Genomic DNA, 16,705 nt, shown 5'->3' with positions numbered 1-16,705 from the left:
CCCTGTGCATGCTCAGATCCCTTGTTGACGCGGCTCAGGGAGCATCTCCACAGGGGCAGTGGAGACCATAGAGGTCAGATGGAAATGAAGATGCTTCACAAAGTTCAGCTGTTTATTGCCGTCATGGGGTGGGCAAAGAGGGGGAAGGGGGAAACGCCTCAGCTGAGTGGGGCAGTTGACCACTGAGGGCCAACTCCACCCGTCAGAGCGGGTCAGAAAGGAGCAGGGAAGAGGGACTGAGGACTGAGGTCACGGACACCTCCACAGGCCCCACCCTCCGGGCCTTCCCACACCACCTCTCTGATCACGCCTGGGGTGGGGCCCGGGTGATGGGCCAGAAGGTGAAGGAGATGGGCTTTTCAGGTATCAGGATGAGGCCGAATGTGCTGTCCACGTCATTGAGATGTTGGATTTCAACTCTGAAGTTCTCCAGAATCTGAGAAAGGGGGAGGTGGGCTTAGGGGAGAGGCAGGGAGGGTCTGTGCCCCCTGGGCCAGGCTCCCTCAGCTGGAGGCCAGGCCTGTGATCTGAGGAGCTCCCAGAGGTCCCGCCAGCTCCTGTGTAGCCTGCACGGTGCCTGAAAACATACCTGAGTGCTTGGCCCCCTTGCTTCAGGCTTTCACTTTAGTGTCTACAGAAACTTATCCCGCCGCACCCCATCCCATCACCACTGTTGGGGAGCAGACGGCTGGGGGCACCAATGGGTGGTGAGCAGATTAGCCCCAAAGAGGAGGCAGCAGAGAATTGTGGGGGAGGGGGAGGGCAAGTACCAGGAGACAGATGTCCCCAGGCCTGCCCTCCCTGGGCTCTGGACAGAGATGGGCGTAGGAGAGTCGGTGCCTTCATTAGGGCCAGGGCCAGCCCAGGTGCCCAGATGTCCCTAGGCTAGACTCACATGGATGAGGAAGAGGGTCATCTCCAGTTCGGCGATCCGCCGGCCCAAACACTGCCGCACACCCCAGCCAAAGCCCAGGTTCCGGAAGTGGGTGAGGTCCTTGTTTTTATCCAGCCATCGGGTCGGGTCAAAACGGCGCGGATTGGAGAAGAAGGTGGGGTCTTGGCCCATGGTATAGATGGACACCTGCACCAGTGTCTGTGGACAAGGTAAGCAAAGGCCTGAGTAGGCCTCACCTCCTCACAGCCCAGAGCATAACCCAGCTTCCCCACTCCCACTCCCCAGCCTGGCTGCCTAGCTATCCAGCACAGGCCGTGGCCTACCCCTTCCTGAGCCTCACCCATCAACTGGGCATGATTGAGGCCGGGGATGGCCCAAGGAACTCTCCTGCTCTTTCCTCAGCCCCAGAGGGCCCCAAAAGACCCAGGAAGCCCATGGGGTCTCCCTCCTTTCACTGGGCTCCAGCCACATTCCAGAGACCATCACCTACTGTGCCCACCACCCCTGTCCTTCATTCACACTTGGACCGCTGCTGCCGAAGACCCAACCAGTCAGCTCCAGGGAGAAAGGCAGGACAGAAAGGTACCCCACTGCCACCACTCCATGCAGTTGCAGTCTGCCCCCAGCCGCCTCTGTCTGCCTGACAGCCGGCGGCCCCCCTGCTGTACCCACCTTGGCAGGAATCATGTAATCTCGAATAACCAAGTCGTTTTGGGGGTATCTCTGCAAAGTCACGGCGATGGGGTGGAGTCTGCCAGAGGAAGGCATTCAGAAGCTGATGCCCTAACGCCTAGACAAGGCCCCCACACCCAGCATGGCCTCTCAGCCCCAGCCGCAACGCCCTGCGGGAATCTGGAGGCAGAACCTGCCTTCTATTTCCTCCCCCCTATTCCCAGCTGCCTCCTCCAGACTTCTCACTTCCTGCTACCAGTCTCCTCCATCAGCCCACCCTTGTAACCCTGTCCCCAGCCACCACCCTGGCCCTGCCCAGGGATCTTGGGGGTGGGGTGGGGCAGGCGTGGCTGGGCAGTGGCTTGCCTCAGGGTCTCCTTGATGCTGGCTTTGAGCAGTGGGACCATCTGCACCATCGTGCTCGTGTCTCCCTGGGCCTGACGCCGGGCAGCCAGGACTTCCTCCCGCAGCATCTCCTGTACCCTTAGGTTGCGTGCTATCTCGTACAGGTGCCACTGCAGCGTCATGGACGTCTGGCAGGCAGTGTGGGAGTGCAGAAGACCAGGAGGGCCTGTCACTCCTGGGGTACCTAGACCCATGCTAAATTTTCATTTCCAAGAACCTCTCCCCACCCTCATCCCAGTAGCCAGAGACTACCATCCACGAAAACAAAACACAATTCAAAAGGCGACTGTCCAAGAAGCCTTTCTTGCTGCCCAGCCAGGAAGTTTTGGGGCAGCACTTGTCCCTCATGTCACCAGAGCCCACCCATCTCCCCAGCCAGTAGAGGGTCACCTACACAGCCAAAGCCGCCTTCCAAAGGACTCCAGAGGCTTTTAGAGGCCAGATGGTACTTCCGTAACGTTTGCGTTCCTGAATGTCTGCCATTCCTTTTGAACAACCAGCCCTCTCCCCCGTAGAACTTCCCTAAACCTTAGCATGAGCCCATCGCAGCATAGCATAAGGTGAGGCACAAAGATACTGAAGCCAGAACAGCCAGACCTGTTTTCCATCAGTGTTGCAATTAGCATGTGGCATACACTGAGACTAACCAGGTAATCTTGGTATCAGCCAGAGGGCGTGACCCTTAGCCCGGGACAGAGGTGTGAGTGACCCCCATCGAGCTTCACAGTCCCCGATTCCTCAGTGTTGGGGCCCCATCTAGAGCAGCCCTCCCTTTGAGGGCTGGGACACAGGTTGCTGACACATCTCACCAAGGATCACATTTGCGTCCAAGACGCTTGGATGCTCTCCTTCTTCCTCCCAGCAGAGGCAATCACGAGAAAATGCCATCCAGTCGCTTCCCAGCTTGAAATCCTTGCCTGGCTCACCGGAGCCCCCAGGTCAAGTCCAGAGGCTCTGGCCTGACCCACAGACCCCCCAACACTTGCCTCCTGCTCCCAGCCCCACCACCACCTCTCTCCAACATGCACCTAACGCTCTAGCTACACTGAGCTACACACAGCTCCTGAAGCCCAGAAATCTGCTTACGCTGTCTCTTCTTCCTAGAGTTCCCTTCCCCTGCCTACTACTCCTGCTGCAAGGCTGGGATCAAATATGTGTATTTGTCTCACTACCTCCAAGGCCTGACAGAGTGGGTGTTCAGGAGATAATTGTTTAATAAGATAGTCCACTAAGATACTAGCTGTGTGACCTTGACCAAGTTACTTAACCTCACTGTGCCCCAGTTTCCTCATCTGAAAAAGGCGGGTAATAGTAACATACCTCATAGTGTTGTTTGTGAATACTAAATGAGTTAACACATGTGAAAAACTTAGGACCTTGCCTGCCATATAGTACATTATTAACAAATGTTACCTAATAATAATAGCTGCTTTGGTACAGGTGAGCATTTTTGGAGAGCTCTTCTACATAACTGACAATGAACTATGTTTAAAATTGCTCACAGGCTCCATGTGCAGCATGTCACAGGGACCAGAGCTCCTCCATTAGCACACAATGTAAATATGACACCTGGGAAAGAAAGGTATTGAGCCGGGGGCTGCCACACGCTTCTCCCTAGTCCTGAAATGTTCCTTCTCCTGTCTCCTCCTGGCAACAGCCTTCAAGACACAAGCTGAATGTCAGCTCCCCTGTGGAGTGCTCTCTGTGCCCTGCAAGGGCACGCTAGTCCCTTCCCTCTTCTCAGCGCTGTCAGTGCCTGGTCCGTGCCCGGTCGTCCAGCCCTGTAGCACAGCATGGTGGTCGTCTGGCACATGTTGCCCCCCGGTCATGGCTGAATTGTGCCCCACCCCCTAAATTCATATTCTGAAGTCCTAACCCCTAGTAACTCACAATGTGACTGTGTTTGGAGAGAGGGCCTTTAAAGAAGTAATGAAGGTAAAATGAGGTCATAGGAGTGGGCTCTAATCCCACAGGGCTGGTGTCCTTATCTGAAGAGGAGCTTAGGACACAGACACACACAGAGGGAAGACCATGTGAAGACAGAGGGAGAAGACGGCAGTCCACGAGCCAAGGAGAGGGGCCTCAGAAGAAACCAACCTTACTGACACTTTGATCTCGGACTTCTAGCTCCAGAACTGTGAGAAAATAAATTTCTGTTGTTTAAGGCCCCCAGTGTATGGTGCTTCATTACGCAGCCCCAGCAAAGTCACACAGTCTTTCTGTCTGAGCCATTTGGGGCATTGAGGTCTGTTGTACTCATCCTTATAGTCTCAGTGCCTTCATAACTAATAATCAATAAACACTAAATAACTAACCCTCACTATCACAGTAGCATGGGGAAGTGTAAGATATTGGAAAAAGGAATGGTACACATGACAGAGACGTTTTGACGTTCAGGAAGAGAAGCTTCTGAGGTATCACACTGGCTGTGGAAAGGGCATGAGGGAGACACCACAGAAGATGGCTTCTGGCATCAGGGGCACCGTGGGGGGCTGAGGTCTGGAGCCAGAGGATGGAAGACAGAATGAAAGCCCCTGGAGGGCAGAGCCCAGGGCAAATTCCACTGGCTCCCAGCTTTGCTGAGGTCCTGCCCGCCTTCCTGAATCAAGTGAGCTGTGTCCCCCACCCCTGACTGGAGGGTATCCCCCTTAAAGACCCCATGCAGAACCTGGGCTCGCCACCCGCACCTAGTCGCTCCTTTCTCACAGGCAAAGCAAAAATGGCGGGTCAGCCTCAAGGCATGCTCCCTGGGTGACCTGACTTGTCCTCACCTTTCGTGGAGATTAGTTTCTAAGAAATGGAGGCAGGAGAGGGAGCTCTACCCCACATGGGCAGGTTTTCGAACAGCGAGGCAGGCTGGTGCGGAAGGGGCACAGGAGCACAGGTAGGGACAGGCTTTCCCCCTCAGCCACCTCACCGTGTCCACGCCCCCCGCCAGCATCTCGGTAACGTTGGCCTGGATGTCCTTAAAGGGCAGCTTGTTGCTTGCTAGGAGGCGGTAGAAGATGCCTGGATAACTGTCGAAGTGTCTTTTCTGTTTCAGGTCCTGGTAGAATTTCTCGGTGTATTGTTCAGCTGTGGGGCAGGAGGAAGGGGAAAGAGTGAGGGCTCTGCAGGTGGGAGGGAAGGAGCGTGACCCTTGGTGAGAGGTTGTACCAAGGGTGTGGGGATTCAGGACCCCTCGGCTTTCTAGGCTGCCACTTTACTGAGCACATACTCTGCTAAGTGCTTCTTATCTTCCGTTTAGTTCTTGACCACAGCTGTATGGGATAAGTGATATCCTCCCGATCTTACAGCTTAGGAGACAGAAGCCCGGAGAGGGTAGAGACTTGCACAAGGTCATGTGGGTGTCAGGGGCAGAGTCTGGATTTGGCTCCAGGTCTGACATAGCCACCACACTCCCATCAGTCCTCCTCACGCTGCCTTACCAATCTCTCTCACCAAAGTCCTACTCTGTCACCAGGCACAGCCATGTCTGAAACACTGGTCCTTAACCCTCTGGGGATCAGGGGCTCCTTGGAAGAATATGATGGAATTTGATCCTCTTTCTCCAGAAAAATCTAATCATTCCCAATAGCTGGCCTTCAGCCCACCATTTCCAGGGGTTCCAGGGCCTTCCTCACACCCATCCCTTCCCACCAGGGGCTGCGTTTCCTACATGGCAAGTCAGTGCTCACTGACATAACTTGGGACAAAGAGGCAGGCTGAGGCCTGGGGCTTCCAGCTGTCTCTCTCTCTCTACCCTCAGCCCCCCGCAGGGCTGGTGTTCCACCCTCTGAGGTACACAGTGCTCTCCTGGCCCCCAGACTTGGCTGCCCAGGGTACAGCCCTCACCTTTACTAAAAACTGTGTCCCATGCGGCCACATGGTCCCTCCAGGTCTTGGTCCTGAACAGACGGAACAGGTCTGGGGGGAGGCTGAGCATGGGGACGCTGGTGTGGAACATCTTGTAGACGGCATCAATGAAGCGCTGGGCCTCAGGGTCCACTATCTCGTCCAGCATCCCCAGGCGCTCCCCAAATATGACGTTGGTGATGGCTGCATGGGGAGGCAGAGGCTGAGGAGCCCCTCCCAACCCAGCCCTCTGAGAGCCACAGCTCCCAGCCCCGCCCTACACCCGTAGGATCTGTGCCCAACCTCATTTCTTCAGTAAAGAAACTGAGGCCTGAGTCCCAAGGGGCTGAAACTGCTGGGCTGAGGAGAACTGCCCTTCTGGCAACCACTCAGGTCCTGCAGAGGAGCATGTGGAAGACCCTGAAAAGGGATCCCTTGGGTGGGAAGCATAGCCTCCAGCAGAGCTGGGAGAGGACACAGGCTGCCTCCCCTTCCACCAGCATCCCAAGCAGCCTCTGGGCTTTCCTCAGGGGAAGAGAGAGTTCTCATCTATCATTGACCAAACGGGCTAAATACTTCCTGATACAGGTCAGATGGGAGACTGGCAGACTAAATCCCCAGTAAATGACCATCTTGGACCCACTGTGGCTGGACGTAAAAAGTCACAACACCTCCAAGTTTTTCCCACATACTGGGTCAGAAATTTGAATGATGATTTCATACAACTCTGGGCATCCTAAATCTCCTGCACTGAACACATGATCCCCATCAAGCCACAGGGCCTTTGCATGTGCTGTCCCCTCCGGCTATACCACCCCACCTCCTTACCCCATCGGGATAACTCCAGACATCCTCAAATACCCAATTCAAATTAACCACCCAATCTACCCCTCCGCTCCCCGACCTCAGAGGGCTATGTCCCAGGAAAGGGAGATGTGTGGAATGAAGGGCTGAGCCAAGCTCTGGGTTTTGGAGATTAGTGACAATGGGGACCTACATTTTGGAGACCCTTGCCCCCACAGCATGAATGCCAGATGAGAGTGTGCAGCTCCTCCCAGGTAGCTGATGGTGGAGAATGTTTCCAGCAGCTCATGCCACAAGCCAATCCTGATAGTTCTTCAGGGTCCATGTTAGGTCTCATTGTGGGACTCTGAGTTCTCCCACCCCTAGGACCTTGGCCAGGTAGGTGCAAGCCCCTTACACTCGAAGGCGAAGCGAAACAGGTCTTCAATGATGGGACCAGAGAACTTTCCGGAGCCCTGCTGCTCCATGCGCCTGTGCAGGAGGCTGACGAAGTCCTGCGACACCGGGTCCAGCAGGGGAATGAAGTTCTTTATGGACTCTAGAGCCATCACCTCCGGGTTCAGAGCTAGCCGGTCTTTCTTCCAGGCGTCTGAGCTCCTGAGAAAACATGGGCCCTCGGGCCCTCATGGTCACAAACCCCAGGCCTGGCAAACACAGGGCTGCCTCGGCCCTCCCAGGAGGCAGAGCCGCAGCTCAGAGTCTAGCACCCACGTCCACTCCTGCCCCCACCTGCTCCCAACACCCTCTGCCTCTCACCTCCTCCCAGCTTCTGCCTGGCCTGGGGGAGGAGACAGGGAGAAAGAAGGTGAAGGAGAGCAAAACCCCTCGAAACTCCCACCTCCCTCCACTCCCTGTGCTGCTGCCGCGAGCCGAGAACTCATATCCTCAGAGTCTGAAGTGACATTCAAGCCTCTGGTCTTTCCCTGGGCTGCAGACATGCCTTCCCCACCTTGTCCCCTTCCTCCTGGCTGATGCTCTCCTCCTGCCATTCAAGGCCCCTCTCTGTCACCTTCTCTGAGCCCTGCACAGACACAGTTGACCAGTCTCTCCCCCTGTGCACTTTGCTCACTTTGGTGGGGGAGCTCAAGTACTCAGAATTGGGTTAACAACAAACCTCAGCTTGCGGCCCATTATTGAAAATAGATCCATGCAAAGCCCTCTTTGTAGTTTTGGGGCTTTGTTTGTTTATAAGAATGTTGTTAGAAACTCACCACCCAACGAGAAAACTAGGAACTTGACAGGAGCTTGCTGTGCCCACCTGCTCCGCGCCCCACAGCCTGCCTCCCCAGCGAGGGGACTGCCAACCTGACCCCCTTGCTTACTTTTGTATATAGCTGTATCTGATCTACATACATTTCTAAAACATACTTTTAGAAAATATACTTGTTTTCAACTTCTTATAAAAGTTGTCATGATTTGCTTTTTCCACTCAGTTTTATATTTCTAAGTCTCATCTGTAGAGCTGTGGGTCACTGAGTCCGATCATTTTGACTGGTGTGTGCCACCGCTCACTCATTTGCGCTCCTGTTGGGCATTTAGGTGGTTTCCTGGTTTTTGCTATTGTGAAAAGCTCTGCTGCAAACATGCCAGTACAGGGCCCCTGGGGCAGTGGATAGTCTTGGGAGTTTATCCCAGAGGGCAGAACTGCTATGTCATATGTGTGAATATTCAGCTGCAGGAGGTGATACTCAATCATCTTCCAAAGTGGTGGCACCAGTTTTCCCTCCCACCAGCAATCTACGAGAGTTCTAGTTGCTCCATATCCTCACCAGCACTTGATAGTGTCACATTGTAAATTTTTGATGAGTAATTTGGTAGAAAACGGTATCCATTACACTTAAATACACTGATTCGTCCATGTTTCTCACTGCCTCTTTACACTGTGAGGGGCCCTGGCCTAATTGTCACTGTACTCCCTCAGCCTAGCACAAGGACTGGCACATGGCAGGTCCCCAGTTAGGTCAGACTCCGTTGATGAAGCAGTCAATGAGAACTTTGCAGGGTCTTTACTTCCTCACTAATGTTTTCAGCCTGGCCATTTCCCTGAGGTTGGCAGGGCAGTTCACCATTGCTGTCATCTGTTTTACGGAGGCAGGAGGATGATGGGGGTTTGCCCATAGGCCCCAGCTAGAACGGGCAAGGTAAGCACGGTCCCAGCCCCTCACTGGGACCAGAGCCCCAGCCTCTGCCTGCCACAGCTGCCCACTGTCTCCCTCCAGCCCTTGGGAGATGGCCCAGGACTCACTTAAACAGGACCCCAACAGGTTTCTGAAAATACTGGTGATAGGCGGTCCAGGGTGGGATGAGAAATCGTTCCGGATGGGGACCCTCGAACTTAAAGAGAAGAGCCACATCTTCAGGGTCCACGATATAAACTGACTCCACGTTGCCAAGCTTCTCCCTGGAAGGGCAGAGGAGAGGGGCTATGACGTAAGGACTCAAGGAGAGCCATGCAGACCCTGGACAGTCAGGACCCAGGGCTCAGCTCATCTGTAAGCGCCTCATGGCCGAGAGCACAGAGCAGACGGGCTGGGAGTGGATCCCCACTCCACAACCTCCTTGCTGTGTGACCCGAGGCAAAGCTGTCACCCCCACTGAGTCTGTTTCCTCTTTTATAAAATGGAGATAAATACAGTGCTGAAGGATAAGATGATATGAAGTCTATGGACAGGACTCCTGTTAGGCATTCTATGACTAACACCTTTATGCTCTTCTTATCATCACAGTGGTTGCTGCCCTACCACAGCACGCCCCCCAGAACCAGGGCCACCCCCACCAGGGCCTTCCATGGACCGTCAGGTCCTCCGTCTGTCCCATGCTCGTTCTTCCTGTACTTCCACACCCTCAGCACCCTCCGCGCTCTCGCCCACCCCAGAGCTCAGACACATGGCCTCTTCACATCACCACTGGAGCGGCCCTGTACTGGAGCGACTCCATGTACATTGCTAGGCAGACCATACACTAAGCCAGTCAATCACTTCTAGGCTCTAGGATTGAAATTCTGGGAGTGGCCACCCTGGCCCTCAAGGGTCAGGCACCGACAAAGCACATTTTCTCTGTTAAAATAAAACCATGGTCAAACAGACCCTAAGGATAGATCTGCCTCACAAACCCTCTGCAGGTCATCTCTGTAAACAACAGCCAGTAGGAAACAACAGAAAATTCCACTGCTCCCTTGCATCGCCTTTTGCATAAGAAAGTTAATCCAAGACACACTTTGAGGTAAAATATCATAACATACAGGTACAAGCTAAGTTCTCTCTCCCTCCCTCCCTCCCTCCGTTCCTCCCCTTATTCCTTCCTCTCAGAAGAGGAGGGGGAGGAGAGGAATGGGGAAGAGGAGGAGGGGGGAGGGGAGGTTGGGGGTGGGGAGAGATCTTGCTTTAACTGCTGGCCCATAAGCCTGGGTCTACCTTCCCTCATGAGTTTCCTGGGCCTCCGTCCCCCACCTCCCAGAAAACCCTCTCAGTGTTTTTCCAGCCACCACGTGTCCTCACACCACTAGCTCCATATCCTTACCCCAGCCCAGCAAAGTCCTTGAACTGCTATTATTATTATCAATTTTCCTTCTGGGAATCTAGCCCAAGGCAATGATCCAACATCAGACAGTGATGCCCGATGGATAAGGATGCGTATCACAGCATCGTGTCTATAGCAAAATGACCCAGAGTGAGCTAAATGTCCACTTTAAAGGCCTGGCTAAAAAAATATTGCTATCTGTACTATGGACTACTATCCTGCCTTTTTAAATTGTATTAAAGAGAGAAAAGAGGAACGAAGTCCTTGATATATTGTTGTGGGACAACACCTAACAGCATATATAACATATTTGCCTTCTTTTTCTTTTTCCCCCCTGCTTTTTCTCCCCCAGTCCCCCCAGTACATAGTTGTATATTTTCAGTTGTGGGTCCTCCTAGCTGTGGCATGTGGGATGTCACCTCAATGTGGCCTGATGAGCAGTGCCGTGTCCGCGCCCAGGATCCAAACCAGTGAAACCCTGGGCCACCAAAGGCGGAGCGCGCGAACTTAACCACTTGGCCACAGGGCCACCCCCCTCTATTTGCATTCTTAACAGCACATAAATATTATCAAAATTGAGATTGCATCTGATTTCAATTTTTCATTTGTGCTTGTCTATATTTTCTAAATTGTTCTATAAAGAACAGGAACAGCCTTTGTATTACTAAAAAAACCCATGAAAGTTATATTTTAAATTCCTCACTTTTAATCAGAAGTTTATCATTTCCAGGCTATAAGTTAGAATATAATGGTGACACAGCAACTGGAAGTCAGACATTTGGGGTTTCAACCCTGACTTTGCCCTGATGAGCTGTGTGAACTTGGCAAGACCCTTCTCCTTCCTGGGCCTCAGTTTCCCTGTCTGTACTGTGGGGATGATAATATCAACTTCAAGGCTCAGATAATAGTGTCTCAGAAAACAGAAAGGGGCTTGACAAAATAAGGAGTTCCTACTGGGGGGACAGGAAGCAGGGAAGGAGGAGGAGGGGAGGAAGCAGGGAATAAAGAGAGCTTTCTGGGCTGGCCCTGTGGCATAGTGGTTAAGTTCACGTGCTCAGCTTCAGAGGCCCAGGATTCATGGTTCAGATCCTCGGCGCAGACCTATGCACGGCTCATCAAGCCATACTGTGGCAGTGTCCCACATAGAAGAACTAGAATGACCTGCAACTAGGACATTCAACTATGTACTGGACTTTGGGGAGAAAAAAAAAAAAAGAGGAAGATTGGCAACAGATGTTAGCTCAGAGCCAATCCTCAAAAAAACAAAAAGTTGTTTTTTTTTTTTTAAAGAGAGTTTTCTGTGAAATGAGGTTGGAGATAGAGGCACTGACAGGCCTAGCAGAGATAGAGACACAGACAGAGACGGGGGTGTAGGGAGGTGGTGGGCAGGAGGGGGTGGAGGATTGGGACAGGATAGGGGACTCAGAGCAGCCACCTCCCAAGCCTGGCACTCAGCCTGGGGGTTCTCCTTGTCTCCACCCAGCTGTAAAAAAGGCACTTTAGACTTCAAAGGGGCTGTGGGAGAGGGAGGGAGTGACTCCGAGGAGTGAGCAGCTGGACCCTACACAAACAAGCCTGCCCTCCCACCACCATCCCACCCGTCAAGCCAGCCAACATGTCAAATGATGCCCTTTGCCCCTCCTGATCCTTCACTTAAAGTAAAAGGCACTGTCCCTCCTGGTGTCCACTCCTTGCCCCCAGTCACTACCTCCACCATCTCCCATCCCCCTCAACTGTGCTCTCAGAAAAGAACCCAGGTGTGGCTTGAAGCCCACCCACCTTAGAACCTGCTAAACCAGAACAAGCAGGGCAGAGGGGGAAGGCCAGCACCCCAGCAGGACAGGGATCCAGGTGGGGGACCAGGGCAAGAATCCTAACCCCTCTGAGCTTCAGGCTCCTCTACCAATGGGGCTGATGAACTTACCTTCCGAGGTGTCCTGAGGATGATGGACGTAGGAAGGCAGTTAACAGGGCTTGTTCTCCTACCACCCCCCTATACAGTTTCAAAGGGTGTAGGACCTGGGGAGGGGTGAGGGCTCAGCGCTAAGAACTGAACCGAACCCCCATTCTGGAAGCCTTATCCCTCCTCCTGCCACATCCCAGGCATGGAGAAATGAAATCATGGTGAACAAGGGCCTGGAACGGGAGAGCAGGCCATTTGGGGAGGGGAACGCTGTAGGGCTGCCTAGACCCCCTGCCCCCTCTCCTGCCAGCCCCACCCTCTGCCAGGCTTACCTGTAAATGGGGCCATACTTCTGGAAATTCTGGAAGTGGTGATAGTGTAATTTCTTTGGGCCCTTCTCCCTCCAGAAATGGTAGAGGTTTATCCAGCCATTGTCACCAGGGGAGGGGATCTCCTTGAAGGGGCGAGGGCTGTGACTGGACATGCCGGCTCCCTCTCCAGTGGGCACCCTGGGGTGCCCCGGGCCCTCCCGAGGAGCACTCAGGAGGGGCTGGCAGCCTTTGACCAAGACTGAGCGCAGAGGAAGCCCCCTGACCAGCATGCTGTCCCCACAACTGCCACTGTCCCTGTTCCCACTGCAGCAAGGGTGACTCTGGCTCTGGGCCCCTCGGCCCCAGCTTATAACCGCCCGCTCAAGGCTAAGCAGAAAGCTGACAAAGCAATCAGCCTCCCTCCTCCTCCTGCTGGCTGCGGCCCACCCACAGCCCCTCCCAGACACGGGGAACCAAGATTCAGTCTGGAATTTCTGCAGCCAGAGAGATTCCCCAAAGCCCAGGAGAGCCCTCTCTCTCCGTCCTGAGTGCCAGCCCCAGCAGGCCCCTGAGAGGGTACAAAAACGGTGCAAGTTTGCGCCTTCGCCTCTGCTGGGACCAACTGTTGACCCCTGCAGTGGGACCTAGCTGCTACAGACATGTGTGAGGATGTGCGGCCAGCCTGGGGTCGGAGGTAACGAGGGGCCCAGAAGGAGGTCGGAGCCATATTGCCGCTTTGGGGCAGCATACATCTTAGTTGCAGCCCTGCTATTTATCTTATACATATACGATTATAAACTGTTTTTGTATAGTTTTCTGATTTTTAAAGTTCTACTTTTTCTGCTTGCAAAAAAAATACCCTATATTTTCTGAAAATGTTGCAATTGGCAGGTGGCTATTATTATTTTTAAAGATACTACTATTTGTAAAAAATAAACTACAGTTTTAGTTTATTTGCTCACTGTAGAGCACTAAGAAAAGGACAAACAAGACAAATTACAATCTACTGAGTATTTTTTTAAATTTTTTTTTTAAGATTGGCACCTGAGCTAACAACTTGCTAATTTTTTTTTTTTTTTTTGCTTTTTCTCCCCAAATCCCCCCAGTATATAGTTGTATATTTTAATTGTGGGTCCTTCTAGTTGTGGCATGTGGGACCCTGCCTCAACATGGCCTGATGAGCAGTGCCATGTCTGCGCCCAGGATCCAAACTGACGAAACCCTGGGCCATCGAAGTGGAGTGTGCAAACTTAACCACTTGGCCACGGGGCCGGCCCCTACTGAGTCTTTAATGTTGAGTGAAAGAAGCCAGACACAAAGGAGCACATACCATTGCATTCCGTTTTGACAAAGTTCCGGAATTAGCAGAATGAATTTATGCTGTTAGAAGTGGTTCTCTTGTGGATAACGACTGGGAGAGGACACGAGAGAACTTCTGGGGTGCTGGAAATGTTCTCTGTCTTGATCTATGTGTTAGCATATGTAAAACTTCACCAGAGCCATACCCTTGTGATTTTTGCATGCTATGGAATATAAGTTACCTCAATAAAACTTTTTTTTAAAAAATGTGTCTTTTTCCTATAAAAGACAATGGACATTTACAAAGAGGACACTGCTTCACTAAGGAGGAGTTAAACCCAAATCAAGTTTTGGTGCAGCTCCCCGCCTCAGATATGATGGGAGGAGAAGCAAGTCCTGACCTCAAGGAGAGTGAACAGTCATGGCGGGCAGAGCATGGCTCTGCTGCCACAGCACAGAGAACAGGGTCGGATCACTGGGAGCCCTGGCCCTGAGAAGCTCTATAGGGCACTGTATCTGGCAGGGAAGGGGCAGCAATTCACTCAGTGGATCCCAGCAAGGGTGACAGCAGCGCCACACCTGAACATCTGTCCTGCTGGCCCAGGCAGCTACCATCAATCGGACTCTCACTTTATGGGGCAGATAAATGTGGTCCTGGCTTTCATCAAAAACTGCTAGGCATCCAGAGTTGAGTTTCCCAGGCCAAAATGCCCACAGATTGCTTTTGCTTTTTTTTGAGACTCTCCATTTAATGACTCCACACCCTCTCAAGGCAAAAGCCAGAAACTCACTTTCCCAGCATCCCTTGCAACTGGGATGCACTCAGATAACTTGGGCTCCACCAATCATATGCCCCCTCATGAAATTTTGGTTGAGGAGATAGTGACATGATGATGTAGGCACCATGTGAAACCCATTCTGGTACATGAGGTGGCAGAGAACTCCAGCCTGCACCAGTCGCGGCACATGAGCCCTGTCAGGGTCAGTGGAGGCCACTAATGCAGCCCTGCGATGTGATGCAGACAATGTTCCTGACATCTTGGCATTCCAGCCTGATTATCTACCCTCCTGGAGATTTTGTGAACTATGTAGCATCCCTTGATAAATTCCTTCCCTGTGAAATATTAGCTACAGTGAATTCTGTTCTTGACAACTAAGAACTCTGAGTGACACAGCAGTAAACAACCAATTACATTGCTGAAAGTCCATCCTACTCCCACCTCACACATCGTTTGCACCTAAATTAATACAGCTAAATTGGATCACCTTGTACCATCCTACTTCTAATTTATGCCCCACAGACTTTACCTCATTAAGGGGACATTCTGGAAACCAAAGAGAGAAACTCTCAAGATAAAGTGGGGTTTGATGGAAAGAGAAGGGAAGAAAGGTTTGTTATGAGGAAGCCGTGGTTCCGCCACCCGGAGATAAACATAAACCCTGGCGAAAACATTTAATGTATTTCCTTCCAGCCCTTTTTCTAATCAGTTCTTTTCTGTTTTCTTCTTTCTTTCTTCTGAGTGGTTGAAGTTTTATTTATTTATTTTTACTTCAATGTCCATGCGGGCGGTTTTACATTTCAGTTAGCTTTTGTATCAGTCAAGGTTTAACCAGAGAAGCAGAACTAGAAGGAGACACGTATTGAGATTTATTGCAAGGAATTGGCTTATGCAATTGTGGGGCTGGCTGGGCAAGTCTGAAATCCAGAGGGCAGCCATCAGGAGGGCGGGCTGGAACTCTCAGACACAAGCGTGTGCCTCAGTCCACAGGTGGAATGTCTTCTTCAGAGAAATCTCAGCTCTGCTCTTAAGACCTTTCAGTTGATTGAATCAGGCCCATCCAGCTTGTCTAGTATAATCTGTTTTACTTAAAGTCACCTGACGATGGACTTTAATCACTTCTAAACTGCCTTCATAGCAATACCTAGATTAGTGTTGGAATGACTGAGGACTGCAGCCTAGCTAAGCTGGCACGTAAACCTGACCATCACAGTGCTACCGACCCTGATATCAGTTTCCCTACATTAAACCCAGCATATATGGGGTTAAAACCAAAACACCCTTTCCCTGCTTACTCCCTGGCTTCCTGGCTCCAAAATCCACTATCCTCCATGGAGACAGACACCACCAAGAACAAGCACCTAGATTCATTATCTCCTCGCTGCAGAGATACAGGCTGGTGGGAAAGCTGCTGACCAGCAAGATCATGGGCTCCCTCCTCTCTGCAAGTAGTCTCAAGGCCAAAGACAGGCTGGTGGGAAAGCTCTGACCAGTAAGGCCGTACGCTCCCCCTCCCCTACCTAAAACCCCAAATAAAAACCCTTCCTTTTAGCTTTTCAGGGAGTTTAGGATTTCAGCATTAGCTGCCCTCTCTCCTTGCTCAGCGCTGTGCAATAATAAAATTCCTACTTTCTTCCACTACCCCAGGTGTCAGAGATTGGCTTGCTGTGCAACGGGTGAGTGAACTCACTTCAGGTTCGATACCACTACTAAGCTTCTAAGGAAAAATGGCAATCGTCTGCTCCAGTCCTCCTGACTCTTGATGCCGCTTTCCAGAGGGGAATGGAAATCCCTTCTCAACACAGTCAAGCCTATCAGGCTCCTCTCCCTCTCTGTTTCTTCTTAGGAGCATCCCTCTGGGGCCTTCCACCCACTCGCTTTCCCCAGTCCATGCTGCTCACTTCTGAGCCCATGCACGACTGTCATCCAGGGAACTCCTCTCAGCCTCATCTTGGAAATTTCCTTTTTCTTGCTCCTCTTCCTGGATCCCATGTCTCTCCTGTTTTCAGTGTCTTCCTTAGAAAGAGTACATGAAAGGTAAAATCTTGAGACTTTGCTTATCTGACAATGCCTTTATTCTGCCCTCACACTTGATGGAGAGTTTAGCTGGATATAGAATTCTAGGTTGAAAATAAATTACAATTTTTAAAAATAATTTTGAAAGCAGAGCCCCATGGTCTCCGGTTCTGGAACTGCTGCTGAGATGTCCAATGCTGTTCTGACTCCTGAGCCCTCACATTTGTCCCTTTTATTCCCCTCCCATCACACATAGGGCCTTCTCTTT

At 51.9% G+C, this 16,705-nt stretch overlaps 1 protein-coding gene across 2 annotated transcripts; it reads right to left on the bottom strand.

Annotated features, from left to right (window-relative positions):
- Window positions 1–91: 91 nt before the first annotated feature.
- Window positions 92–12,798, bottom strand: CYP11A1 (cytochrome P450 family 11 subfamily A member 1). 2 transcript variants are annotated; one of them, NM_001082521.1, is given in 9 exon segments: window positions 305–436; window positions 896–1,093; window positions 1,568–1,646; window positions 1,934–2,100; window positions 4,890–5,047; window positions 5,807–6,010; window positions 7,008–7,207; window positions 8,856–9,011; window positions 12,365–12,633. In NM_001082521.1, coding segments are annotated over 9 exon segments (1,563 nt in total).
- Between the last annotated feature and the right edge of the window lie 3,907 nt (window positions 12,799–16,705).

The sequence above is a fragment of the Equus caballus genome, chromosome 1, assembly GCF_041296265.1.
Source record: "Equus caballus isolate H_3958 breed thoroughbred chromosome 1, TB-T2T, whole genome shotgun sequence".
Taxonomy (NCBI): Eukaryota; Metazoa; Chordata; class Mammalia; order Perissodactyla; family Equidae; genus Equus; species Equus caballus.
The sequence above is the reverse complement of the archived record's forward strand: the minus strand, read 5'-3'. Positions and strand labels throughout refer to the sequence as shown.